The sequence below is a fragment of the Corylus avellana genome, chromosome ca6 (genome assembly GCF_901000735.1).
Source record: "Corylus avellana chromosome ca6, CavTom2PMs-1.0".
NCBI lineage: Eukaryota > Viridiplantae > Streptophyta > Magnoliopsida > Fagales > Betulaceae > Corylus > Corylus avellana.
The window spans coordinates 14,205,556-14,233,278 of NC_081546.1; the positions used below are offsets into that span (position 1 = coordinate 14,205,556).

Sequence of the window (27,723 nt, forward strand, 5' to 3'; positions counted from 1 at the left end):
AGCAGTCCTTCGATAGGAATCTGATGGGTAATTTTTTTGAATTTCAACTGGAGTCCTGTGTTCGAGGGAACGGTGAGTGGGTCAGTGCTGATGCAGTTTTTGGGGCGAATTTCCAGCCTGGTGAGGAGTGCTTTGATCTAGGTAATCAGCCTTTCCTTTTCGATGCTGAGCTTGAAGGGGTTGGCAGATGTTCAGGAAAGGGGAAGAAGAAAAGGCCTTATCAGGTTTGGAAGGATAGGTGTATGACCCTAAAGACTAAGGTGGTGAGGGTTGTGCAGTGACGACATCCAGCACTACTCCTGGTGGTTCTTTTGATTTTGGTCTCAGGAGGTGGTTTCTCCAGCCTTCCTCTGAGGCTCAATCTTCTTTGGCAGTGTTGGGGAAGGGAGGGATTTTCATCCTGACTGTGCTGGTTCTGTTGTCGATCCTGGTCGAAGTTGGGATGGATGGGGAGGAGGATAATTTCTGGGACGAGGAGGCGGAAGAAGATTATTATCCTCTAACCTTGGGTGTTTTTCCCCTCGCTATGCCCTTGGATCAGATCTTGTGCGAGTCGTCCCCAAAGGCTGTCCAAAAGGGTGGTGTGGATGAAATTGTTGCTCTTTCGCTGTTTTCGTCGGGTTTTTGGTCCTTTTTCTCAGGTTTTGGAGGGCTTGTCTGGTGATCCCCCTCCCCCGATTAGGTTAGGGGTGGTTCCACCTTTGGCCTGTGCTTCTAATTCAAAAGGAAGTAGGGAATTGAAGAACTTGGAGAGTTCAGTCAATTATGAGGGTTCTAGTTGCGGTAAAGGCAAGAGGGTGTAGGTGTTTTTGGTGGGGTGTTGGGTTTGTTTTGTGGGTCTTGGGTTTTGTGTGTTTTGGGTCTCTCTTTTTTTTTTTTTTTCTTGGTGTCTTTGTTTATACTTTCGGTGTACTTAGGGGTACCTTATGCTTTTTTTATAAAGCTCTTTGATTACCTATAAAAAAAAAAAAAAAAAGATATATTTTATTTGTTAGTACTTGTGCTGGTCTAAGGATACCTTGCAGCTTGAGCAGGCCATCGGGGGCTTGTTCTAAAGAATATATGGGTTGGTGGTTATTTGGCCTCTTTTTAGAAGTGTTTTTACATTGTAAAATTACAGGCTAAAATCAGAAATAAATGCTATATATCTTAGTGTGTATACATTTTCCTGGCTATGCTTTTTTATTTTTGGAATAGAAGCCATGATCTTAGTGTCAATATTATATAGTTTCATACAGAACTTTGAGGCCAAAGTTCAAATAGAAGTTTGAACGAAGGTTGGTGTAGTAAGGAAGTTAAGGGGCCTTTTGGTGTTGGAGTGTAGAAACATATTAGTAGGGGGGGTGGGGAGTTTTCTCGAGATTTTTTAGCTTTGAAGTGGGAGATGGTTCTTAAATTAGATTCTAGCATGATGTTTGGTGTAGGGATCATCCACTGAAGGAATCCTTTATGAAGTTATTTAGTATTGTGCGATATAAGGAGGCGTGGGTTATGGATAATATGCATGTTTCTAATAGTGTTATTCAATGGAATGTATCTTTATTACGAGCTGTATAGGATTGAGTGGTAGAGGTAGTGCTTGCATCTTTTGGGAGTGTATTCGGTGGATTCCTTCAAAGAGGAAGAAGTTTGAGGTGCGATCGCTTTTTCACAAGTCAGTTACCCTTGGAGGAGTATTTAGAAAGTTAAAAGTACCTTTGAGAGTGAGGGTTTTTTTTTTTTTTGTGGACAGTAGCTCTTGGTAAGATTTTGACTTTGGATAATTTGAGAAAGAGAAAAGTAATAGTGGTAGAAGGTGTTGCATGTGTAAGAAGAGTGGAGAATCTATACATCATCTTCTTCTTCATTGCGAAGTGGCAAGATACTTATGGAGTGCGATCTTTACTCGTTTCGGTGTCACATGGGTTATGCTTGAAAGGGTGATAGATCTATTAGCTTGTTGGAAAGTTCAGGTGGGGGTAGCTGTTTAGTTCTATTTCTGTGGAGAATCGCCCCTTTGTGCTTAATGTGGGCCATATGGAGAGAGCAGAATGCAAGATATTTTGAAGATCTTGGAAAGTCGAAGGATGAGCTCAAAAACATTTTGTTCAAGTCACTCTTTAATTGGACAGGGGCTTTTAATATTTCAACTTTTTTCAATTTGTTAATTTTTGTTCTTCTAGCCTTTAGAGGGACTATATTTGTATACGTCTTGTATATTAGGGTTGCGCCCCTTTGCGCCTTCAATGAAACAAATTACTTATAAAAAAACTTGAGGCCAAAGATTTTGGTTGATGAGTTGTGGTTTCAAATGACAACAAAATAATCCGAGAGATGTAATTTCAACCAAATCAAAGAAATTGGAATTTTCTTCATGTACAAATTATGTGGTTTTGAGGACTATAGAGAGAGTTTCTCTTTTAGGATGTTGGCGTTGGTTAATTATCAGTGAAATGAAAGTAAGTTATATTTGTCAGTCCCTTGTGCACCAACTGAGGAACAAAACAAAACAAAAATCAATTGAGGTTGAAGCTAGAGATGAAGTAGAGAGAGTACTAGGGCTAAGGGTTTTTTTTTTAATGAATAATAATAATTTTATTTAAAGAAAAGGACGAAGGTACATGAAAAGTATATAACTTTAATTATCAGAGAAATGAAAGTTATATTTGTCAGTCCCTTGTGCACCAACTGGGGAACAAAACAAAACAAAACTCAATTGAAGTGGGAGCTAGAGATAAAGTAGAGAGGGAAGTAAGGCTAAGCCTTTTTCTTTTTTTTTTAATGAATAGTAATAATTTTAGTTATAGAAAGGGCAAAGCCCTCGGACACGAAAAGTATACAAGAGAGTCTTTGAAAAAACTCTAATCTCCTAACTATGCCTGCTGGAAAAGGGAAGACCAAAGATGAATAAAAGCATTCACAGCAGACTCCATATATGTGGTTCACTCCCTTAAGTTCAAGGAAAATGTAAAAAGAATCACAAAATGCCACCCATAGTAGACTCCCTATATCTCCCATAGACATTAGGATCGCTACAGTACAACCCAATGTATAGGTTTGCACAATAGCAATCCTTGTGCTTATTAAAATAGAAAAAAAAAACTCATTCTCTCTCCTGAATCATTAGAAAAGTAGAGAAATAAAGAATAAAAAAATAAAGAAGAGTAAATAAATGATATTTAATTAGTATAGGGAATGATAAAGGGAAGTTATTGTGGAATATATGTAGATATGGAAGTAAAAAGTAGTTTTGATCCTTAAATGTATGGAAAATGACAAGCAAGCTGCTGAGAATTTTCTAAGAAGTATGTAGGAATATTGGATAGCGTATTCTTGATGAGAATAAGCTCATTCCACTTCATGAGAATACTGGTTATCTTTTGGGTAAATTACACTTCATCCTTCCAAATTACCACCTCATTCTCAGAAATGTTACAAACTTTAAATCATAGGCAACTCACCTTCTAGTTTGAAGTTTCGGTTTTAATATATCGTTTTTGTCGAATTAGCCGTTAAGTTTGGTGAAAAGCTGTACCAATTGTCAAATGATCAAATTATCCATGATGTGTACCAAGCCCTACAAAAGTCCAAAACATAGCATAGAGAGAGAGCTCATAGATAGGTATGGTACCCTAAATATTACAACTTCTACACAACTCCTTACCATGCTTGAAAAAAGGCAACCAACAATTCCATAAGTGCATCAAAGCCCTTCGAGTTTCTTTTTTTTTCCCCCATCTCAGGGGCAATTTGGTTATTCATATGCTATTTTGTCCAATTTAAACAGAGGGAACAAATTGAAACCAAGATTTCAAATTAGGAAATGACTTGCAGGGATTTAAAGTTTTGTGGTGGGTTTAAGAATTAGTTAATAGTTTGAGGGGGTAAAAGTATAGAATCTATCCTGTTTTTTAATAATACTGAAACATTGTTGCTTGGATACTATGTCAAGACTTAGGGTTTAGTTACGAGAGAGAGATTGGGGAAGAATAATGTATGAAGTGTAGAATTGGCTCCATCTCTCACTATTCAAATGTATATATATTGGAAAGAATAGTGCAATGGACTAGTATACCCTTATGTGGTACACTTATTACAAGGATTTCATCTAACAATACCGATGATTTCAATTAGTAAGTTTCTATTTATTTTTTGATTGTTTAAATAAATATTAGGAGAAACTTCCCTTCACGCTCAAGAATTGTCATCACTTTTGCAATGTCACCCTTAAAGTTTAATTTCTCTCAATTTAGTGTATCGAACTTTGAATTTTTTCAATGTCCCCCCCTCCGTTAGAATTTTCCATTAAATCCCAACAAAATTCCCAAAAGACCCCCATTTGTTTTTTATAAAATAAAAAATTTGCAAAGATCGAGGCATTGGTCCAAATTTAACTATATTTTCAAAAATACCTATGCCTCAATCTTTGCAAACAAATGTATTTTGAAAATTTTGTTGGGATGTAACAGAAAATTCTAACACAGGGAGGACATTGAAAAAATTAAAAGCTCGATATATTAAATTGAAAGGTTTTGAACTTCAGGGGCGACATTGCAAATGGGGTGATAATTCAGGGGAGGTAAGTGAAGTTTCCCATAAATATTAACAATGTTGTTGAATGACCATCTTGATTTGGTGTGGTTGATTTACAATCTGCAAACGTTTTGCTGCTAACAAGAGAAGTATTTGATTGTGAGATCTTATTGCATGTAGCTTGGCCGAGCGGACTCGAATTCACCTTCAATTGCATTTTATTTTTAGGGAAAACTCTTAATTCCATTGAACTTTTAGCATTTTTGTAGTCATCTCCCTAAACTGTAAAAACTTTCAATTTAATGTATAGAGGATGGCGAAAATTTGGTCGGTAGAGGCGAAAGAGTTTGAAATGGTGGTGAGGGTAGGAGCTAATGGGGTGAGGCTTTTTGAGAGGAGTAAGGGGAAACAAAGATCCATTTTCTTTCAGAGGGATGAGCTAGAGTGGCTAGCTCGTACAGTGAAGGAACTGGTGACAGTGGAAACCTCAGAGGTCTTTTGGGATCAATCCAGAGCGGGCTATCCAAGGATTATAGTGCAGCGACGGTCCAATCGACACGGGTGTTTCCTGACGATGGAGGAATTTGATGGGAGACGAAGGTGTGGCTCGGTTCTTATTCCAGAAGGACGCTATGGGCAAGGTTGGAATCGCTTCATTTCGGAGATACGCCATGCTAACTCTTCATTTCAAAGTTTCCAAGAAGAAAAGAAGCTTCAAGAGAAGAAGGCCAGGAGGAGCTTTGCTGAGGTGTTGGCACAGTCTGTAAACCCGACGGAGGAGTTGTTTGGGAAGTTCTCTGAGCCCGTTGCTCGAGTTCCCAGCTGGCTGAAGGATTCCTCTACAGGCTCAGGGCGGAACACTCTAGCCACAGGGACACAAGACGTGATGCCAAGGTCACACTCTCAGACTCCGGCGAAATTCTTAGGGGGTCAGGAAGGCGTGGGGTTCCATAGGCCGGAGGGGAAGATAATCACGGAGGAGAAAGCACTTGAGACAAGGGCCCCGGCGCGTGATTCTCAAACGCAGTCAAAGACACCCGCAGGGAGTAGCAAGTCGGTGCTTGAGCTGACGGGACGTGAGGGGTGTCAGGCTCAGACCCTTTCCAGTGCAATTCTCGAGCTGCACAACTGCAAAGAAACGTTAAGGTGGCTGAAAGAAGGAATAGACGTGGGTTTGCAGAAGTTGGATTTGGCAATTAAGAGGGTGGAGATTTTCGGACGTCAGCAGGAAGAGAAGGGCTCGGACACCCATGTTGTTGGGCATGGGTCGAAAGTTATAGGGGGGAACGTGGGTGGAGTGGACGTGGCAGCTAATAGGGAGGACGTGGCAGTTGAGAAGGTGGAGGATAATGGGCCCCAGAATTTGAAGAATGGGCTTCGGAAGAAGGTGGGTGCTTATGCTCATGTTAAGGCAGGAAATTATCAAAAAGCAACAAACCGGGTTGCAGGGATAGGCCCAAGGACCGTGAAGGGTTTTAAGACTAAAAAAAGGTTGGTTTATAAGCCAAATTATCATGTGGGTTCGGGCCTGGGCCAGGAAGATAGAAGTAGGACTGAACCACGTGAAAGTAGTCTGAAACTTTCAAAAACGGCGTGGGTTAAGAAGGGATGGGCCGGCGACGCAGGGGCGTCATCGTCGGCAGCAGGTCTGCGTTCAGGGGGGCGGTCGTCGGAAGAACAGAACGGCCTCGCCGACACTTCAGACAACGTCGCATGTGCTCCTGGAGGTTCGATCGGCAACAAGGTCGCCGGTGGTTTGATCGGAGACTCCCTGAGCCCACCGTCGATCGAGATGCCGGACATGAGAGAGGAAGACATGACCCAGACTTCGCCGAAGAAGCTGTCGATGGTGGTACCCAATGTCAATCAAGAGCTCGGGAAGGTCTCCGGCGGTTATGGAGCGCAAAATGTGGACGGCGATCCACTGACTTCTCCGGTGAGTACATTTCCGGTCAATGGGGAGGCTGGGCTTCAGTTGTCAATGGTGGAGAGGTCCAACCCACTGGACGAGGGCAATTTTTCAGAGGTCGATGCTCACGGCGCCGAGAAGCAGCAGGACTTACAGGTCAGTGAGGGGCGGGATTCATTTCGGGACGTAGGGACTGTAGAAGTGCGTGAGCTTAGTGTGGAGGGCCAAATTCCTGGAGAGGACAGCAGGGTGGTCGAGGCAAGAGTTGAAGCTCTTACATTTGGGGATGAGGACAGAGGCAGTTTGGGGAGGGAGGAAGAAGGGGTTGGGGGTCGTGAGGTCGTTATGTTTTCTCCTTGGAACACGCATGCTAAGGATGCAGTGGGGGCGGCAGGTTATTCAGACTGGGTGATCCAATGCGCTAATGAGATCTATCCGATTGTAGGGATTTCTTACACGGGCCACAAGCTACAGCTGCTAGCTCTGCTGACCTTCTTAGAGGAGGAACGAAGAAATAATGGGATGGCCAGCACAAGTAGCGGAACGAAGGGCAAGAGGGAGGTTAGGAACCTGGAATGTTCGGTGAATTATGATGCTAGAAATATGGGCTCAAAGCGCGGTAGCAGAAAAGGCAAGGGGCAGGTAACCACATTATGAAGCTAAACATCTTATCTTGGAATGTGAGAGGGTTGAACAAGAGGGACAAGCGTATGAGGGTGTGTAATATGCTTAGAGATTGGAAGGTAGACATTGTTTGTCTCCAAGAAACTAAGCTTAGAAGCACGTCTCGCAATATTGTCCGTAGCTTATGGGGGCGAAGTCATGTGGATTGGTGTTGCTTGGATTCGAGTGGGGCTTCGGGTGGTATTCTAATTATGTGGGACAATAGGGGGGTGGAGAAGGTCGATGTTTGTGTGGGGGCTCACACCCTGGCGGTATCTTTCAGGAATATGGGGGATCGCGCTGTTTGGGCTTTTGCTGGGGTGTATGGCCCGAACCTCTATAGGGATAGAAGGATCCTCTGGGAGGAGTTGGCAGGCATTATGAGTTGGTGGGACATGCCGTGGTGTATTGGGGGTGACTTTAATGCCACTCGATTCCCTAGCGAAAGATCAGGGGAAGCTCATTTAGATGCGGCTATGATGGAGTTTTCTGATTTTATCCTTGAACAAGGGCTGATGGATCTTCCCCTGGTTGGGGGTTCGTATACTTGGTCGCTCTCCAACGATCCCCCGGTGTGGTCAAGGATAGACCGGTTTCTTGTATCTCCAGGTTGGGAGGCTTGTTTTCCAGGGGTAAGGCAGAAGAGGCTCACTCGCCTTTGTTCCGATCATTTCCCAATCATCCTCGAGGCAGGGGAAGTGCCTAAGGGGAAAAGGCCATTTAGATTCGAAAATATGTGGCTGAAAGCGGAAGGGTTTGTGGCTCAAGTGCAACAATGGTGGGACTCATATGCTTTCCACGGTTCGCCGAGCTATGTTCTCGCCTGTAAGCTTAAGGCCTTGAAGACGAATTTGAAGACTTGGAATGAAGAGGTGTTTGGCAACATTGAGAGGAACAAGAGGCTTCTTCTTGAAGAGCTCCAGGGGTTCGATGCGAATGAAGAAAATAGGGCCCTGATAGAAGAAGAGGTTAGGAGGAAGGCAGAGGTGGTTCATGAGTTGGAGAAGTGTTTGCTTATGGAGGAGGTGAGTTGGAGGCAGAAATCTAGGGTGATGTGGTTGAAGGAAGGTGACAAGTGCACTAAATTCTTTCACTCCATAGCCAACTCCAATAGGAGACACAATGCTATTGAGTCTCTAATGATTGGAGATAACCTCACTTCGAACCCAACCGAGATCAATGAGCATATAGTTGAGTTTTATAAAAAACTCTTTACGGAGCAATGCCGTTGGAGGCCGTTGGTTGATGGTATTTCCTTCGACTCCATTTCGGAGGAGGAGGCTCGATGGTTGGAAAGAGATTTTGAAGAAGAAGAGGTCAGGAAGGTAGTGTTTAAAATGAATGGTTTTAAGGCGCCGGGTCCTGATGGGTTCTCTATGGCTTTTTTCCAAACTTGTTGGGAGGTGGTGAAGGGGGACATTATGAAGGTGTTTAGAGATTTTCATGCAGGAGGTTTGTTTGAAAAGAGCCTCAACGCGTCCTTTATTTCGCTTATTCCGAAGGTTCCTGGCGCTATTAATCTTAAAGACTTCCGGCCGATCAGTCTTGTGGGAGGCATCTACAAAATCATAGCCAAGGTTTTAGCAAATAGATTGAAGGTTGTCTTGGATAAGATTATCTCTCAGTCACAAAGTGCTTTTATCAAGGGCAGGCAAATTCTTGATCCAATTTTGATTTCCAATGAATGTCTCGATAGTCGGTTGAGAGGGGGGGAGCCAGGGGTCATTTGCAAGATGGATCTGGAAAAAGCTTACGATCATGTGAATTGGGATTTCTTGTTGTATATGTTGAGGAGGTGCGGTTTTGGGGGGACTTGGTGTTCTTGGATTGACCATTGCATTTCTTCGGTGCGTTTCTCAATCCTAGTCAATGGATCTCCTAATGGGTTCTTTAGTAGCTCCAGGGGTCTGAGACAAGGGGACCCCCTGTCTCCTCTGTTATTTGTATTTGTGATGGAAGCCTTGAGTAGGATGATCTCGGCAGCAGTTAATGGGGGGTTGTTAGAGGGTTTCAAGGTTGGTAACACGGTGGTTTCTCATCTCCTGTTTGCTGACGACACATTGCTGTTTTGCAATGCTTTGCCCTCCCAACTCCGTTACTTGAGGAGTATATTTTTATTATTTGAAGCTGTTGCCGGTCTGAAGGTCAATTTGGCTAAGTCGGTGATAATTCCGGTGGGAAATGAGGAGCAAGGGGGTATGTTAGCAGACATTCTAGGGTGTGGGGTTGCATCTCTTCCTATCAAATACCTTGGTTTGCCGTTGGGGGCTCCTTATAAGGCGAAGCATATTTGGGATGAAGTGATTGAAAAGATAGAACGTCGGCTGGCTGGTTGGAAAAGGTTGTATTTGTCAAAGGGCGGCAGGGTCACGTTAATCAAAAGTACTCTTGTGAACTTGCCTACTTACTATTTGTCTCTCTTTCCTATTCCGGTTAGCGTTGCCAAGCGCATAGAGAAACTTCAGCGTAACTTCTTATGGGGTGGGCTAGGTGACGAGTTTAAATACCATCTAGTGAAGTGGTCGAAGGTGTGCACTCCAATTAAGGAAGGCGGGTTGGGGATCAGAAATCTGGTGGACTTTAACCGATCACTTCTAGGAAAATGGTTGTGGCGCTACGGTTTGGAAAGAGACGCTTGGTGGAGGGGGGTGGTGGATGCGAAGTATGGTAGCTTATGGGGAGGGTGGTGTTCCTTGGAGTGTGGAGGTACTTTTGGGGTTGGGTTATGGAAGAATATTAGGAAGGATTGGGATACTTTCCAAGGCTTTACGCGCTTTGAGGTGGGGGAAGGGACTAGGGTTCGATTTTGGCATGATGTGTGGTGCGGTGATACGGCTCTTAAGGAAGCCTTCCCTGGTCTCTTCAATATGGCTTGTGAGAAGGATGCCTCAGTAGCGGCTATCTTGGAGGTGAGTGGTGGCCACAACCTGTGGAATGTGACTTTTTCTAGAGGGGCTCATGATTGGGAGGTGGACGTTTTTGCCTCTTTTTTCCAGTTGTTGCAGTCAGCTCAAGTGAGACCAGGGTGTGAAGATAGGTTGTGGTGGAACTCCTCCAAAAGAGGCCAGTTTAAGGTCAAACTTCTTTATGCGTCCTTGGCTGGTTCTGGAAGGGGGCACTTCCCTTGGAAGAGTGTTTGGCGTACACATGCTCCGCCGAGGGCAAGTTTTTTTGTGTGGTCGGCAGCTATGGGCAAAATTCTGACCCTAGACAACCTAAGGAAGCGGCATGTGATCGTGACAAACAGGTGTTGGATGTGCAAGAAGGATGAGGAGACGGTGGACCACCTTCTTCTTCATTGCGAGGTAGCTTACGCTTTGTGGTGCGCCTTCTTTGGGCGGTTTGGATTGTCTTGGGTGATGCCGAGACGGGTTTCGGACCTGCTCGCTTGTTGGTGGTCTATGGGAAGGAGAGGGAGCGCTGCGGTTTGGAAAATGGTGCCTACGTGCTTCTTTTGGTGCATTTGGAGGGAGAGGAACAATAGGTGTTTTGAAGATCTGGAAGGGTCTTTGGAAGATTTACTATCCTTATGTCTACACACTTTGTATCTATGGACTGTAGCGTATATCTTCCCGGTGTCGATTAGCTATAATGACTTCCTTGTTCGCTTTTCTCTTTCTAGCTAGGTGATCCTATTGTATACTCCCGGTGTACTTTGGGGCGCCTTTACGCTTTCAATAAAACTGGCTTTTACTTATCAAAAAAAAAATGTATAGAACTTTAAAAAGTTTGCAATGTCGCCCCTACTATTAGGGTCGAGGTTAAATCAGATGGAGTATAGGTAAAATGTCCTTTATACTCATGTATTTAAAATTATGTAATTTAAAAATAAATAAATAAAAAAACATAGAACCCACAACTTGGCTGTGGGTCGGCCCGACAGTAATTTTTTTCTTTTATTTTTTTTTTAAATAGGAGTATTTTGGGTATTTTGGCGTCCTCTGTTAGAATTTAACAGAATGTTGGCATTGTAAACTTTTTAAAGTTGGATACATTAAATTGAAAGTTGTTTAAGTTTAAGGGGATGGTTGTAAAAATGTTGAAAGTTGAGGAGTTGAATGAAGTTTCTCCTTATTTTTACGAAAAAAACATAGTTAATCCATTTTTAGCATTCAATTGTTTCCTTTCATGGTAGGTTGTGTGTTACTGGAAAATATGTAACACCTGCAAATTATATGTTCCTAATAATAACTTGGCATAATCCATGAAGGCCGGCAATTCTTTGGGTACACCGATGTTGGAGCTGATGGTGAGTGGGCAGGTAGATGCTGGTCGCCAGAGATTGTGCCGATCGCCGGAGACTTCGGCGTTGTCTTCTCCAGGGAGCGTGGACAGGGATTTGGTGCCTTGGTCACACGATGAGGGGTTGCTGGGAGGGGTTCAGGCTTGTGAAGAACTGGGCTCTTCTCAGATTCTAGAAAACGGTGTTGGGTCTATTGGGCTTGATCCTCCGCTTAATGGGACTCATCTGGGTATGGTATTTGGGTGCTTAGAAGAGGGGGATTTGTGTGAAAATGACCAATCTGTTGGAAAGGGTGGCAGGGGGGTTGAGACATGCGAGGTAATTCCGGTTCCTCTCGATGTTAATGCGCCTTCTCCTCTGAATTTGTATGGTCCTACGGTTGGGGGTGGGACGGGCTATTCGGATTGGGTTATTCAATGTGCTAATGAGATTTATCCAATTGTGGGGATTTCTTATACGGGTCACAAGTTGCAATTGCTAGCGCTTTTGACATTCTTGGAAGAGGAACGAAGGAATAATGCGATGATTATTAATTCGAGCAGCGGTTCGAAGGGCAAAAGGGAGGTTAGGAATTTGGAGTGCTCGGTAAACTATGACTCTAGGAGTGCATGTTCTAGCCAGGGCAATAGAAAGGGGAGGAGGCATAGAGTGGCCTCATGAAGCTAAACATTCTTTCTTGGAATGTGAGGGGGCTGAACAAGAAGGACAAACGTTTGAGGGTGAGTAACTTGCTCAGAGATTGGAAGGCAGATATTGTTTGTTTTCAGGAAACCAAGATTTAGAGTATGTCCCGCAATATAGTTCGTAGCTTATGGGGGAGGAGTCATGTGGAGTGGTGTTGCTTGGATTCTAGCGGGGCTTCGGGTGGTATTTTGATAATGTGGGATAACAGGGTAGTGGAGAAGATCGATGTCTGTGTGGGGACTTACACCTTGGCAGTGTCTTTCAGAAATATTGGGGATTGTTCTGTTTGGGCTTTTGCTGGAGTCTATGGTTTGAATCTCAGTAGGGATAGAAGGTTCCTTTGGGAGGAATTAGCTGGTGTCATAAGTTGGTGGGATATGCCGTGGTGTATTGGGGGTGATTTTAATGTAACTCGGTTCGCCAGCGAAAGATTAGGTGAGGTCTATATGGATTTGGCCATGATGGAATTTTCAGACTTCATTTTTGAACAAGGGCTGATGGATCTTCCCCTGATTGGGGGCTCGTTTACTTGGTCAATAACCAATGATCCCCCTCTGTGGTCAAGGATTGATTGGTTTCAAATCTCCCCGGAGTTGGAGGCCCGGTTTCCTGGGGTTAGGTAGAAGAGGCTTTCCCGTCTGTGCTCGGATCTTTTCCCAATCATTCTTGAGTTGGGGGAGGTGTTAAGGGGGAAGAGGCCGTTTAAATTCAAAAATATGTGGCTTAAAGCGGAAGGTTTTGTGGCCCTAGTGAAACAATGGTGGGATTCCTATGTGTTCCAAGGTACGCCGAGCTTTGTTCTTGCTTGTAAACTCGAGGCTTTGAAGTTGAACTTGAAGACATGGAACGAGGAGGTGTTCGGTAACATTGATAGGAATAAGAGGGAGCTTCTTGAAGAGCTTCGGTTGTTGGATACGAACGAAGAAACTAGGGCATTGGATGCGGGGGAGGTTTTGAGGAAGGCGGAAGTGGTGCGAGAATTAGAGAATTGCACTCTTATGGAGGAGGTGAGCTGGAGGCAGAAGTCCAGGGTGATGTGGTTGAAAGAAGGCGACAAGTGTACCAAATTCTTTCATTCCATAGCCAACTCGAATAGAAGACATAACACTGTGGATACTCTTATGATTGGGGATAACACTTCATCCGATCCCTCAGAGATTAGTGAGCACATTGTTGAGTTCTATCATAAACTTTTTTCGGAGCAGAGCCGATGGAGACCTGTGGTTGACGGCATTTCTTTTGATTCCATTTTGGGGGAGGAGGCTAGTTGGTTGGAGAGAGATTTCGAAGAGGAGGTTAGAAAGGTAGTTTTTAAAATGAATGGCAACAAGGCGTCGGGACCCGATGGGTTATCTATGGCTTTTTTCCAATCTTGCTGAGAGGTTGTGAAGGAGGACGTAATGAAGGTTTTTAGCGCTTTTCATGCAGGAGGGCTGTTTGAGAAAAGTCTCAATGCCTCTTTCATCTCGCTTATTCCGACGGTGTCCGGAGCTATCAATCTCAAAGATTTTCGGCCAATTAGCCTTGTGGGAAGTATCTACAAAATCATAGCCAAGGTATTAGCGAATAGATTGAAGGTAGTTTTGGATAAGATTATTTTTCAGTCCCAAAGTGCTTTTATCAAGGGTAGGCAGATATTAGACCCTATCTTGATTTCTAATGAATGCCTTGATAGTCTGTTGAGATCAGGGGAGCCGGGGGTTATCTGCAAAATGGATTTGGAAAAAGCATATGACCATGTGAATTGGGACTTCTTGTTATACATGCTTAAGAGGTGTGGTTTTGGCGGGATTTGGTGCTCTTGGATAGAACATTGCATCTCCTCGGTGAAGTTCTCAGTTTTGATCAATGGGTCTCCTAATGGCTTTTTTAGTAGTTCTAGGGGTTTGAGACAAGAGAATCCCCTGTCTCCTTTGTTGTTTGTTTTTGTGATGAAAGCTTTAAGTAGGATGATTTTGGCGGCAGTTAATGGGGGGCTTGTAGAAGGTTTCCAAGTAGGCAATTTTATGCTCTCTCATCTTTTGTTTGCGGATGATACCTTGATTTTTTGCAAGGCATTGCCCACTCAGCTTCGTTATTTGCGGAGTTTATTCTTGCTCTTTGAAGCTGCATCCGGGTTGAAGGTTAATTTGGCCAAGTCGGTGTTAATCCCAGTGGGGAACGTGGAACAAGTGGATAGGTTAGCCGGTATCCTAGGGTGTGGGGTTGCTTCTCTGCTAGTAAAGTACCTTGGGTTGCCGCTAGGGGCCTCTTGTAAGGCTAAGCATATTTGGGATGGAGTTATTGAGAAAATAGAATGTCGGTTGGCCGGATGGAAAATGATGTATTTGTCGAAGGGGGGTCGAGTCACGTTGATCACGAGCATGCTCGCCAATTTGCCTACATATTTTCTGTCTCTTTCCCCCATTCCGGTTAGCGTCGCTAAGCGGATTGAGAAGCTGCAGAGGGATTTCCTTTGGGGAGGTCTTAACGATGAGTTCAAGTACCATCTGGTGAAGTGGTCGAAGGTATGTACTCCGATTAAGGAGGGAGGCTTGGGTATCAGAAACTTATTGTTGTTCAATCGCGCCCTGTTAGGGAAATGGTTGTGGCGCTATGGAGTGGAGAGAGATTCTTGGTGGAGGATTGTGGTGGAGGCGAAGTTTGGAAGTGTTTGGGGAGGGTGGTGCACATTGGAGCCGGGTGGATCTTTTGGGGTGGGGTTATGGAAGAACATTTGGAAAGGATGGGACACCTTCAAAAGGTTTATTCGGTTTGAGGTGGGGGCTAGGACTAGGGTTAGATTCTGGCATGATTTATGGTGTGGTAATATGGCCCTCAAGATTGCTTTCCCAGGCTTATTCAGTATTGCTTGTGCCAAGGACACCTCAGTTGCGGATCACTTGGAGGTGTTGGGTGGCTCTAATCAGTGGAATGTTAGTTTAGCGAGAGAGGCTCACGATTGGGAGGTGGATGTTTTGGCTTCCTTTTTTCAGATGTTACATTCTGCTAGAGTGAGTAGAGGGTGTGAAGATAGGTTATGGTGGAATTCGTCCAAAAGAGGTGGCTTTAAGGTCTAACTCTTATACACTTCACTGGCGGGCACAAATGGGAGGGGTTTTCCTTGGAAGAGTGTTTGGCGAACACAAGCGCCGCCGAGGGCGAGCTTCTTTGTATGGTCGGTGGCTTTGGACAAAATTCTGACTCTAGACAACCTCAGGAAGCGTCAGGTGATTGTGACGAACATGTGTTATATGTGCAAAAGAAGTGAGGAGACGGTGGATCATCTTCTCCTTCATTGCGAGGTTGCCTATGCCCTATGGTGTACTTTTTTTGGTCAGTTTGGGTTGTCTTGGGTGATGCCGAGGCAGATTTCGGACCTTCTCGCCTGTTGGTGGTCCTTGGGGAGGAGGGGGAGTGCCGCAGTTTGGAAATGGTGCCCACTTGCTTTTTCTGGTGTTTATGGAGAGAAAGGAATAGAAGGTGTTTTGAGGATTTAGAGGGGACTTTGGAAGACATCCTAGCCTCTTGTTTTCATACTTTGTATCTATGGACTGTGGCACATGTCTTTCCGGTGTTGATTACTTATGATGGTTTTCTTTTTCGCTTTTCTTCTTCTTGGTAGGTGATAATGTTGTATACTTCCAGTGTACTTTGGGGCGCCTATACGTTTTGAATAAAACTTTTTATTACCTATCAAAAAAATAATCCATGAATTTTATTTTCTTGCACACGAGAGTTTGGTATGAATGCAAGCTTGGGTTTTTATGGTTTGAACTTTTGGCTTTTCCTTGAATAAAATTGAAAACATTTCAGAGGATACCATGTAGATAGAGAGAGATATGTTTGATTTGGAATTCTGTTGGTTGGGTGTTTGAGACACTTTTTTAATTTTTGGTAATGCAGAGCAACACCGGGTGGGGATTCGACAAGAAATGCCAGTTCATGGATAAGCTTGTGGGGGAGGTTTCCCATCTTTACAAATAAGGTCTGCTAACTTGTCATTCTCTCAACTCAATTGTTGAGCATATTTTATATTCTTTTTGTTTTTGTTTTTGTTTTTGTTTTGTTTTTTTTTTTTAAGGATTTCGGTGTTTTAACAGTTAATAATTATTACATCATTCTTCTAATAATTCTACGTGGAATGTATAACTGTGATGGTTTTTTTAATTTAAAATTTTGTTTTGTTTTTTTTTTTTGGTTTTGTTTTTGTTTTTGTATTTGTTTTTTTTTTTTTGTTTTTTTGGAAAACTATGAGAGATGAGAGGCATTGTAGTGTTGTAGTCTTTGCTCTGCACCATGAGAGTTTCCAGTGTTTTGAAAGTATCTTCTCAAATATGTTTTTTCTTATGAAAATACTTCTCAAAAATGCTTCTCAATTTTACCAAATGAATTTTCTTTTAGGGACCTCATAAAAAACACTTTTTCAGGTGTAGAGACTCTTTGTGTCGAGTATTTTGGTGTCCCTTTACGCTTTAATCTCTTTTAGACTAAAGAATTCAAACCCTAGGCCTTGATGGAGAAAAATGTTACCAGAACTGGAAAGCCATATCCTATTCAGCTACATATTCTGTTTGCCATCCAAATTTTTCTAATACTCGGTTTTCATACTTTGTAGGGAAATTGTTAAGATAATTAAAAAAACATTTTTCGGAATTTTTTGTACAAGGGAAGCGACCTTCCTTAAACCCCCAAGGGAGCCAAGGATATATGGTCAAGCACGTTTGGAATCTTTGCTTGGATGAGAAGTAATTGATTTGGTGTAATTGGGTTTTCTTTAGAAATATCTAGATTTTTGTAATTTGAGATAACCTAGTGGTGGATGGCATGGGGCAAATTGTTGAATTTCACAAGTAATGCCTGTAAAAAGTTTTCCTTGATGGTAATGGAATGGTGATAAACTTCTCCAATAACGCACCCAAATTTTAATCCCCAATATTGGGCAATTCCAAGCCCGTAAACTACACATAAGTACGCAACAGAAATTTAGGCTCTGTCTAATTCGGCGTAAAATAATTTTTAAAAAATGTTTTTTATATTTTTAAGTGTTTAGTGTGACGAAAATAATAGTCAATGGAGAATATTTTCATTGGGAACTTTTAGAAAATATTATATATTGAGTCGCACTTCATTATGCCTAATCCATCGGAATAGAAGTTAATTACCATTCAATATTTTTTTGGCCTACTATTGGGCAAACTATCTGGGCACTAGTTCCAATGTGAGTATGATCACTTAACCACGCTTCATAATTGGAAAATCAGCACTTCGCAAAGAAAGAAGGTGGAGAATTTTGCCAAAATGGGTATTTAATGCTTTTTTGTTTAGCATCATTAAACATTTTCTTTGTAAAAGTGTGTGAAATTCAGGCATTACTTGTGAAGTAAGCCCTAAAACTTTTGTTATATATAAAAAGCACTTTCATTTCTTGGAGAGAAGAAGAAAAAAAAAAATTCATTTCTAGAATATTGGGGAAATGTTCAAAAATTAATTTCGATTCTCCAACATTATAAACTCTTTTCACAAGTAATGGCAGTGTTTTCCATTCCCCCAGTGCTTTGACTCACGTTTTTCTTACTTCTTGGCGGTTCAAAAGAAACCCAACTCTCCTCCTTTTTTGGTTAATTGCAAGTTCACACGAAAACCCTAGAGTTGCAACATCAAATTTATTTTTATTTTTTTACTATTTTGAAAGACCAATTTTTCCATTTACTTTTTCAACAATTTTTATTGTTAGAAATCCTATCAATTGCTACAAAAGATAATTCATTGCATTAATACATTATACAAGCTCAATATTAGTGATTCATCAATATTCCACATTTAAGTATAAAATGCAAGAATTGGTATAATCATTTATGTACAATTTGTTATTTATTTATTATTATTTTTTTAAGGTGTTGATTGTGTATAATAAATAAAAAGAGTAAAAATATTTTTTTAAGAAAATTTAGGGTGGTGTTGCACCACTTGATGGTGGTTGTAGAAACTATCTGGTGGCCCGAAGGCGAATGCCCGACACATTTGGCAGCTGCCAGTTCCGTCTCCTAACTGACGGCGGCTACCAAATCACTGCCACATAAAAAATAATTTATCATTTTATTAAAAAATAATTTTTCAAACATAGAAACATTTCTCAAAATGTTACCAACCAACCATTTGTTTGTGGACTCCACATAAAACACATTTTCCAAAAGTAGCCCTGCAAAATCAATTTTCATTTCTTTTTTTTTTTTTTTTTTCTTTCAAAACTTAAAATTCAAATACTTCTCAAAACCTTACAAAATGAGGCTAATTTTCTCTTTCTTTCCTTTAATAAATAATTCGGTTTTGGAAAGAACCATAAAAACATGAGAAATGATTCACGTTAATATTTTTCTCATATTTTCTCCATCTCATCATACAAATCAGCCATTAGATTTGTGGACTTATATGAAACCCACATAAATTCCACAAATCTAATGATTAATCTATTGAATTTCTAGAATAATAATAAAAAAAAAAGATAAAAAAAAATAAAATATTATCTTATCACAGTTGTGTTCAGTCTTTTGCTTCCTAGTGCATATCAATTATAAAGTAGTAGACAAACGCATTAAATATTAATTGTGTTATTGTCCCAAAGGGACAACTATCCATCCTCTTGGAGAGTAATCATTTCTTGTCCTATCCTAACCCAAGCATGTATCCCATGGTATGGTGCCTCTCTTATCTGGACCTACATACTAGCCAATCATTTCTGTCATGTCCTACTCAATACTAAAATATGCTTCAAGCCTTGATGTAATTTTGAATCTACACGTCACCAAACATATATTCCATCGTTATTTTTATTTTATTATTATTATTTTCTATTCAAAGAGGGAGAATGGGTTACAAATGGAATACTTTTCACTTCTAAATCTTAAAGAGTGGGAATGCTTTCAAACACTAAATTCGAAGTGGCCCATTTGACAATATGGTCACAAAAATGAGTGCATCTTGAGATCGTCAAAGCTATTCATTCTGGGAAAGAGAAGAGTTGAAGGTTGATGTCAGTGAAAATATGGGCAGAGGTCCATTCGATGCTGAGGTGAGAGGAGTTGATTGGGATGTCTCCACTGTAGTCCCTTAGAATGGTAGCTGCTATAGCAAAATGTGGCTTGATAGACACGTCAAAATTTACTTAAGGGAACCCCTAAGAGGAGGTCCAATCCTTTGTGCTATCAAAGGTAGAATGTCTGGTTCATTGGGGTCCAGCCATTTTTGTAAATGTTGGGTAATGGATCGGCCACTTTAAGCCCAACAGACCTCTAGGCCCAGTCCAATGTGCAAGCCCACTAAAGACAAGCCTAGCCAAGAAATAATCAGTCCAAACCGAGGCATTGCCAGCCCACTGAGGGTATAATGGTTCTTCCACCGAGGGTACAATAGTCATTCGGCAAGTGAAGGAAACCCATGTTCACTAATGAACGTGGGATACGCTCAATGCCCAAGCAAAGCCCCACGTTCACCAGAACGCAGCCCAGCTGTCATTGTCAAACCAAGACACGAGTACCTAAGGATAACGCTGGAACCCACGTCCAACATAAGCATGGCCAAGCCACTCTCCAAACCCACAATCTCATGATCATGGAGTAGCCCATGATCCCATGATCTACATTGCGCATAGCGGATCCTTGGGAACGTGGGGCTGAGAATTCAGGGACAACAACTGCTACCTGATGCCTATAAAAACGAAGCTCCAATTCATTATTTGGTAATTACAAATCTCTCTCAAGCTCATATTGCTTACTTGCTCTCCCTCTCTCAAATCAAATACAGACTTAGGCATCGGAGCTATCCTCCACCAGCACACCCTAGCAACTCTTATCCTAAATTTTGTCTTTTTACAGATCACCGACTCCTCGGATTTCGTTCAGCGTCACTCCTCGAAAAACTGTCATCAACAGTTTGGCATTGTCTATGGAAATTTTGATTTTCATCAGTTCTCAACATTCAAAATCCTGTATGGTGACCACACGTTCGAGGGAGCCCGATCCGAATGCTTTGGGAACATCAGTTGATCCAAACGGCCAAATCGCTTCATTGGAAGATCATATGAAGTGTATATCGAAAACTATGGAGGCCCTGAAGAAGCCGGATCAAGATCTCGTTCCCCAACTCACAATGATAGGGAAATAGGAACGTGAAGAAAGGTGCAAAGAGAAGCAGCCACACACGGACCGAGAAAGTTCTACTCGGGATGACCATGACACAACCGTTCAAGGTGGTTCTCATCATGAGAGGCATGAGACCACCAACGTTGATGATGAAGTGAGGGATTTGAAAAAGAAGTATGTGGAGATGGCTCGACAGATGGTAATAAGTGCTGAGTGTTACACATTCAAGTCCCTTAATTCACATATTTTAATCTCTTAGTTTCGTTATCAATTGATATTTTGTGTTGTTTTTGTGTTTTCTTGCATTTTTAGAAGTTTGAAGAAAAGAAAGTGTTTCCGGCAAGTTTCGTACTTAAACGTTATTTTGGGGAAAAGCTTAAGGAAGTGCGCTCGAGCGCCAATCTTGCGATTGAGCACAGTCGTGCGCTCGAGCAGCAATGAAGTCGGCAGACACGGTTTTGCACGATTTGGAAGTCTATAATCTAACTCCAACTCAATTTTTGAGTTGTTAGGATGCACAAAAACGTCTATGGTTGTTCCAAACTCTATAAATACTCTCTCAATTCGTCCAAATTGAAGGACGGAAGAGAGAAGGAAGCCAAGACACAAGCTTTGGGAGAAGAATTGGAGGCTAGAAGGGTTTTTCGGTTTCTCTTCTTTTCCTTATTATTTTCTTAAGAGGATGATTTTCATCCGAATTATGTGTAACTAACACTCTAGTTAGGGGCTCGATTGAAGCCCTAATCATGTCTCTTTAGGATTTTAATATTGGCGCCTTCGCTACAAATCATATTTTGGATACTTAACTTGATTATTTCCTATTTTATTAAATTCCTCACATGAATGTCCCTGATCATCATATGCATGTGGTATGGATTTGTTATTTAAGTCAATTTGGATAACTGAGTCATTGGCTTAATAGGGTGACAAAAGAACCCCATCATAGGTTCTTGGATTAATCAACATGAAAAACCGGAAGTAGATACCATACTCTAGGCTTCATGTGTTTGTCGATTTCCATAAATTTATGCTTTCTTGAAAAACAACTTAGTAGATACCATGCTAAATCCTTTGAGAAAGAAAAAAATTAGAGTAGATACCATGCCTAATTCGTTGCTTAGGGAGATCAATGACTTAAAGAATAGATACCATGCCCTTAGATTGGCAAACATTGGGTATCTTGATATGGTTGTAGCATTGGCATATTGTTTATCTTATTCCAATATGATTAGCTGTGGATATGAAAACCCTACCCTTTCATTCTTATTATTTCAACTCAATATTTTATCTTGTTTAATTCATTTATTTATTTACGCAATTCTTCTAAGCACAATTTGTAGCAATCCTCATGGGAATGATCTCGTATTTGCTTTCTATACTATCGTTTTGATCTTGTGCACTTGCGAGTAAAATGTACATTTATTTGCCTATTATTTAGGTAGATATTTGCACAACAAATTTTTTGCGCCATTGCTGGGGATTGCGTTGAATTTTGTTTAGAAGTTTTTCCTTAAGTTTTTAGTTAATTATGTTTAAATTTAATTTAATTTTTTTATTTTATCCTAATCTATTTATGTTTTCTAGTTTTCGTTCTGTTTCTGTTTTGTAGCACTATGATCGAGCGCACAAGCTAGTGCGATCAAGAGCACATTCGGACAACAACACTGAAGTTGATGTAATCTCTGTTCTGTTTCTATGCTATAGCAGTACGGTCAAATGCCCAATCTAGATGGATCGAGCACATCACTGTGATCGAGCGGACAAGCCAATGCGATCGAGCACACCTCTAGACAGCAGTGCTGAAGCTGCTGTAGTTTTCGAATCTGATTGTTTTCTTTTTTATGCAGGATCTTTGACCTCATAATTTAGCCATTATTCCTTACGATCCAAAAATTGAACGGACCATTTGACAAAGGCAATGTGACAACTCCAAAATAGAAGAAGAATTCGAAGTTGAGGAAAAGATGGAGGAAGAACATGTTGAGAATCCACCTCCAGTGCAAAGACCTATGAAAAGTTTCTTCATTCCCCAAAACCTCAAGTAGCCATCATGAATTGATTTCTAGCCCATTGTGCAGAGCAATTACATTTTATCTCTGCATCTGCTCAATATGGTTTCACACTATAGAGGCACACCTACAAAGGACCCATATTTGTACATTCGAGATTTCTTTGACCTATGCAAAACACAGAATATCCATGGCCTAACTGCAAAAGGAATCAGGTTACTTCTCTTCCTTTTTTTCCCTAAAAGATAATGCTAAACTATGGTTAAATTCTTTGGTTGCAAGTTCTATTCATAATTGGGAGGAGTTGGCCACAAAGTTCTTAAAGAAGTTCTTTCCAACCCAAAAGACAGAGCAGTTGAGGAGGGAGATTCAAACCTTCCAACAAAAGACAAAGACCTTTTCTTTGAAGCATGGGAGCACTTTAACGCGCTACTTCTCAAGCGCCCACACCACAATCTATCTCAAGATGATCAGGTACAAGCTTTTTACGAAGGTTTAAATGATCCTAACAAAAGTCTTGTAGATTCAGCTTGTGGCGGTGTGTTAATGGAGAAAAACAGTGAGGAAGCCATAGAACTCTAAGACTTTAAGCGAGAACTCCCAACAATTCTCATCTAGAGGGAGACAAGGACTCAAAGGGCGTATATGAAGTGAGCACAAATGGCGGAGTTCAAATTCAGATGGCTATAGTGGAAAGAAAGCTAGATATGCTCGTAAAAGCCATGACCACTCACAACATTTCCCCTGTTCAACAAATTGCATGGATCGAGGTATGTGCTACATGTTCTCATTCTGATCAGACCACTGAGACTTGTCCCATGTCTCCATTTACAGATCAGAAGCAAGTGAACTGCGTGGGACAAAACAATTACCCTCTGAAGAACAATCCGTACTCCAACATTTACAAAGCAGGGTGGCGCAACCACCCCAATCTCTCGTGGAGTAACAATCAAAATGTTTTGAACCCTCAAGGACAACAAAAGGAATATCCAGCAGGGAAATAACCATCAGGCTCCACCACAAGTAGTCCAACAAAATCCGGAGTCGAAAAAGAATGACCTTGAAGGTACTACTATACTTCAATTTTTAACTGGGCAACAACAAACCAATGCACAGACCACTCAAACTATTCAAAAATTGGAGGCCACTACAAGTCAAGCTATTCAAAGACTGGAAGCACAAGTGGGGCAGATGGCTAAGGAGCTGAGCGAAAGAAAGAGGGTCGAATTTTCATCCCAAACAATACCTAATTCAAGATGCCATGAGCAACTAAAGGCCCAAGAATAGTAGCACTGAAGCTACTACCAAAAGCACTCGAGCCACAAATAGAAGGAGCTCGAGCGCATCTGCCCTGATCAGTGGTACTGAGGCCATTTCATGCACTGAAAAGCCATATTCTTTAAAATTTTCCATTTTGTTTTAATTGTTGTTTCATTGTCTATTGATTTTTTTTTTTTTTTTTTTTTTTTTTTTATATAGTTTTTATTTAGTTTTTATATTTTTAGATTTCCTTTGTTTTGTTTTAGTAGTTTGTTTTTCAAGGACAAGTGTTCTTGCAAGTTTTGGGGTATGCTATGAGCCATACCTATTCCAACCAGTTTTCTCATCTCCCTGGTATGATCTTTCCATTTTCTCTACACATTGAGGAAATATGTAATCCAAATTTGGGGGTATGGGAGACATACACACACTTTGTCCAAATTTTTTTATTTTTGAAAATGCATGTTCATGTTATCCTTGAGACTTTGGTTAATCTAAAAGCTGTGATTTGAATTTCATTGGTGAGCTTAGAATGTTGAACGCATGATCTGATGGCCAGAATTCTAAGTCTTGGTACTTACTTTTGGCTTTGAGAATTCACTTGTTTTGATTTAAATTGCCACAAGCACATTAGCACATAGTTCGTGAGGTATAAGATGTGAACCTAATTGTGTATGTTTTCAATGTCTTGGGTGAAGCTGGGTGAGTTATTGGATGGATACATTGGTACAATTGAAAGAGAAAAAAAATGTTGATCATTTTAAGCTTTTCACTAAGTAGCTGGACATTTTGCCTCATTAAGTAATGAGTGTTCATCTCAAAAGGTGAGAAGTTTGATTTGGTTAATGTCATGGCTAGTTTAGTTTTGTAGCCTTTTTGACTCGAGTTAGTAAGCTCATAGGGGTGTTCTTATACCTAGTACCCTAAAGCCATCCGGTTTGGGAAGCATTAGCCTAACACTCGTTACATGGGTTAGTTAGAAAGCTTAAGGGAACTAAGCATTGCACAACATGACCAAAAAGAATAAATAAATAAATAATGCTCTTACTGTTATGCCATGGTTATTCATTCTAATGGGAATCCTAGTGAACTTTGAGGTATTGAGTCATTGCACCTTAGGAATAATTTGGAGCTTCATAATTATGTGTTGGTTCACTTTACACTCAATTGAACTTATGATGCCTCAACTTGTCATTTGTAAGTGGCTAGACTTTGGAATTCCAATTTATTTTGAAGATGAAGTTATCCTTTTAAGCTTGCTAATGAATGAAAGTCATTGTTTTAAGTGATACTTCAATCTTATGCATGACATGAATTTTGCATAATGTTTGTAGGTAGCATTTCTGTTAAACCCTCACGATACTTCACTTGTCCTACCTGGGATTTCTAGGGGTTTAAAAGGCTTGTTGTATATGTTAAATACAATCGTGTTTCCCACAACAGTGGAGGTAGAGTAGTTGCTGGTTTATGTTCTTTTTATTTTCAGTTTCGTATTGCAAAGAGACTAGCAATATGTAAGTTTGGGAGTGATAAGTATTGAATGTTACACATTCAACCCCTTTAATTCACATATGTTAATCTCTTAGTTTTGTTATCAGTTGATGTTTTGTGTTTCCTTGCATTTTTAGGATTTCGAAGAAAAGTAAGCGTTTTCGGCAAGTTTCATACTTAAAAGTTGTTTTGGGAAAAAGCTTAAGAAAGTGCGCTCAAGCGCCCAAGCCAGTGGGATCGAGCGCATTCATGCACTCGAGCACCAATCTTCACAGTCATGCGCTGGAGCAGCAGTGAAGTTGGCAGACACGGTTTTGAACGGTTTGGAAGTCTATAATCCAACTCCAACTCTATTTTTGAGTTGTTAGGCTGCACAAAAACGTCTAGGGTTGTTCCAAAATCTATAAATACTCCCTCAATTTGTCCAAATTGAAGGAGGGAAAAGAGAAAGAAGCTAAGACACAAGCTTTGGAAGAAGAATTGGAGGCCAGAAGGGTTTTTCGGTTTTTCCTCTTTTCCTTGTTATTTTCTTATGAGGATGATTTTCATCCAAATTATGTGTAACTAATACTCTAGTTAGGGGTTCGATTGAAACCCTAATCATGTCTCTTTAGGATTTCAATATTGGCACCATTGCTACAATTCATATTTTGCATACTTAACTTGATTATTTCTTATTTTATTGAATTCCTCACATGAATGTGCTTGATCATCATATGCATGTGGTATGGATTTGTTATTTAAGTCAATTTGGATGACTGAGTCCTAAGCTTAATAGAGTGACAAAAGAACCCCATCACAAGTTCTTTGATTAATCAACATGGAAAATCGGAAGTAAATACCATGCTCTAGGCTTCATGTGTTTGTCGATTTCAATAGATTTATGCTTTCTTGAAGAACAACTTAGTAGATCCCAAGCTAAATCCATTGAGAAAGAAAAAAAAAATTAGAGTAGATACCATGCCTAATTCGTTGCTTAGGGAGATTAATAGCTTGAGGAATAGATATCATGCCCTTAGGTTAGCAAACATTGGGTGTCTTTATATGGTTATAGCTTTGGCATATTGTTTATCTTATTCAAGTATGATTAGCAGTGGATATGAAAACCCTACCCTTTCAAACCCTACCCTTTCATTCTTATTATTTCAACTCAATATTTTATCTTGTTTAATTCAGTTATTTATTTTGGCAATTCTTTTAAGCATAATTTGTAGCAATCCTCGTGGGAATGATCTTATACTTGCTTTATATACTATCGTTTTGATCTTGTGCACTTGCGAGTAAAACATACATTTATTTGTCTATTATTTAGGTAGATATTTGCACAACAAATGGCTCAAGGAGGAGAACAATCGGTTGTGGAGGATCTGATGCAAAACACAAATTTGCCTTTATTGGTCGGGTGATGAGGTTTCCTTTGCCCGAAAAGTTTAAAGTCCGACATGTCGATAAATATGATGGGAGCGGAGATCCGACCGATCATATGAAAAGCTTCCAAGCTCACCTCGCCCTCCATGACACTCCCGACGAGATCGCATGCCAAGCCTTCCTATTAACATTGAAGGGAGATGCCAGAGAATGGTTCGGGAAGTTTCTTCCCAAATCTATAAACAACTTCGATTTCCTCGGACGCCAGTTCATAACTCAGTTTCTGGCAATCCAGAAGAGGAAGAAGTCCCCTGCCTACTTGTTATCCCTTGTGAAAGGGAAGAATGAGTCCTTGAAGGACTACATGATCAGGTTCAATAGGGAGAAGCTGAGTGTCGAAAGCCAGAAGGAAGAAATGGTGTTATTTGCTCTAATGAAAGGAATCAAAACCGAAGGCAAACTAATGGCCGAGTTAGCTCGGAGACCCACGTTAGCTAGTCTTTGTCAGTTTATGAACAAAGCTGAAGAGTTCATAAACTAGAAGGAAACCATCGGTGCCTTGATGAAGCCCAAAGGGCAAAGTGGTCAAGGTGAAGCTAGCAGCAGCAAGGTAGCACCTCGTGGCTCCAGAAAGATGAAAAAGGAGGAAAAGAGCCCGAAGACCTGCAAGAAGTTGGAGCCTTTCCACCAACGGAACCAAAGATTGACTCCTCTGAATACCAGTAACACCGAGGTGTTCATGGAGATCAAGGGGGATCCCAACTTCAGATGGCCATCAAAGATGAGAACTCCATAAATGCGCAACAACCAAAAGTTTTGTGAATACCACAACGATCATGGTCACCTGACCAATGATTGCATATCCCTACGGATGGAGATAGAAAACTTCATCAAGAATGGAAGATTGGTGTGGTTTTTGGCCGCAGAAAGAAAGAGGGATAGAAATCCTCAGGTGAACCAGCCTCTGCGGCTAGTGGCAAATAATGAAGGCCCTGAAAGAGGACAAGATAAGTGGCGAAGACGAGATGAGCCGAGGAAATATCGGGACAACCGCCAAAATCCTCAGAATCAAGATGTGATATGTGAAATTCATACAATTTTGGGAGGATTAGCTGGTGGAGGAGAGTCCAACTCTGGAAGGGAGGCTCACGCGAGGAAGATAAATGTAGAAGAGGTTCTCCTTCTTGAAAGGCCTTTAAAGGCCCAAAAGAAGGATCTAATGATTCTTTCATTCTCTAAAGTAGATGCAGAGGGGGTTTTCAATGCCCCATGATGACGCATTGGTGTTGATGGTGATGGTGGCTAATCATGTCATCCATCGAATCTTGGTAGACAATGGAAGCTCGGTTAATATCTTATGTTGGCTAGTCTTCAAACAAATGGGCATTGCTCGGGAGGAGATTACACCATTCCGTTCACCACTAGTTGGATTTACAAGAGAGAAAGTCCAACCAATGAGGCTGA

At 41.1% G+C, this 27,723-nt stretch overlaps 2 protein-coding genes across 4 annotated transcripts in view; both read left to right on the forward strand.

Annotated features, from left to right (window-relative positions):
- Window positions 1-16,891, forward strand: part of LOC132184442 (uncharacterized) — a 46,574-nt gene extending 29,683 nt beyond the window's left edge. The window contains exons 4-5 of one of the 3 annotated variants that reach the window (XM_059598080.1): window positions 15,897-15,978; window positions 16,609-16,891. In XM_059598080.1, the coding sequence (XP_059454063.1) occupies window positions 15,897-15,977 (81 nt within the window). In that variant the 3' untranslated portion in view covers window position 15,978; window positions 16,609-16,891. Of the gene's footprint in view, window positions 1-15,896; window positions 16,183-16,608 lie in introns of those variants that run through there. The other 2 variants (XM_059598083.1, XM_059598081.1) reach the window with 2 other exon arrangements.
- A 9,405-nt stretch (window positions 16,892-26,296) lies between these two features.
- On the forward strand, window positions 26,297-27,055 carry LOC132185215 (uncharacterized). The gene is made up of 2 exons (XM_059599017.1): window positions 26,297-26,677; window positions 26,801-27,055. Exons 1-2 carry the CDS (start codon window positions 26,297-26,299, stop codon window positions 27,053-27,055), a joined length of 636 nt encoding a protein of 211 aa, XP_059455000.1.
- Window positions 27,056-27,723: the final 668 nt, after the last annotated feature.

Coding starts and splice junctions, on each gene's coding strand:
- LOC132185215 (XM_059599017.1), top strand. CDS start 26,297: ATGAGGTTTCCTTTGCCCGAAAAGTTTAAAGTCCGACATGTCGATAAA. Junction 26,678..26,800: donor AAAGCCAGAAGGAAGAAATG/GTGTTATTTGCT, acceptor TTCATAAACTAG/AAGGAAACCATCGGTGCCTT.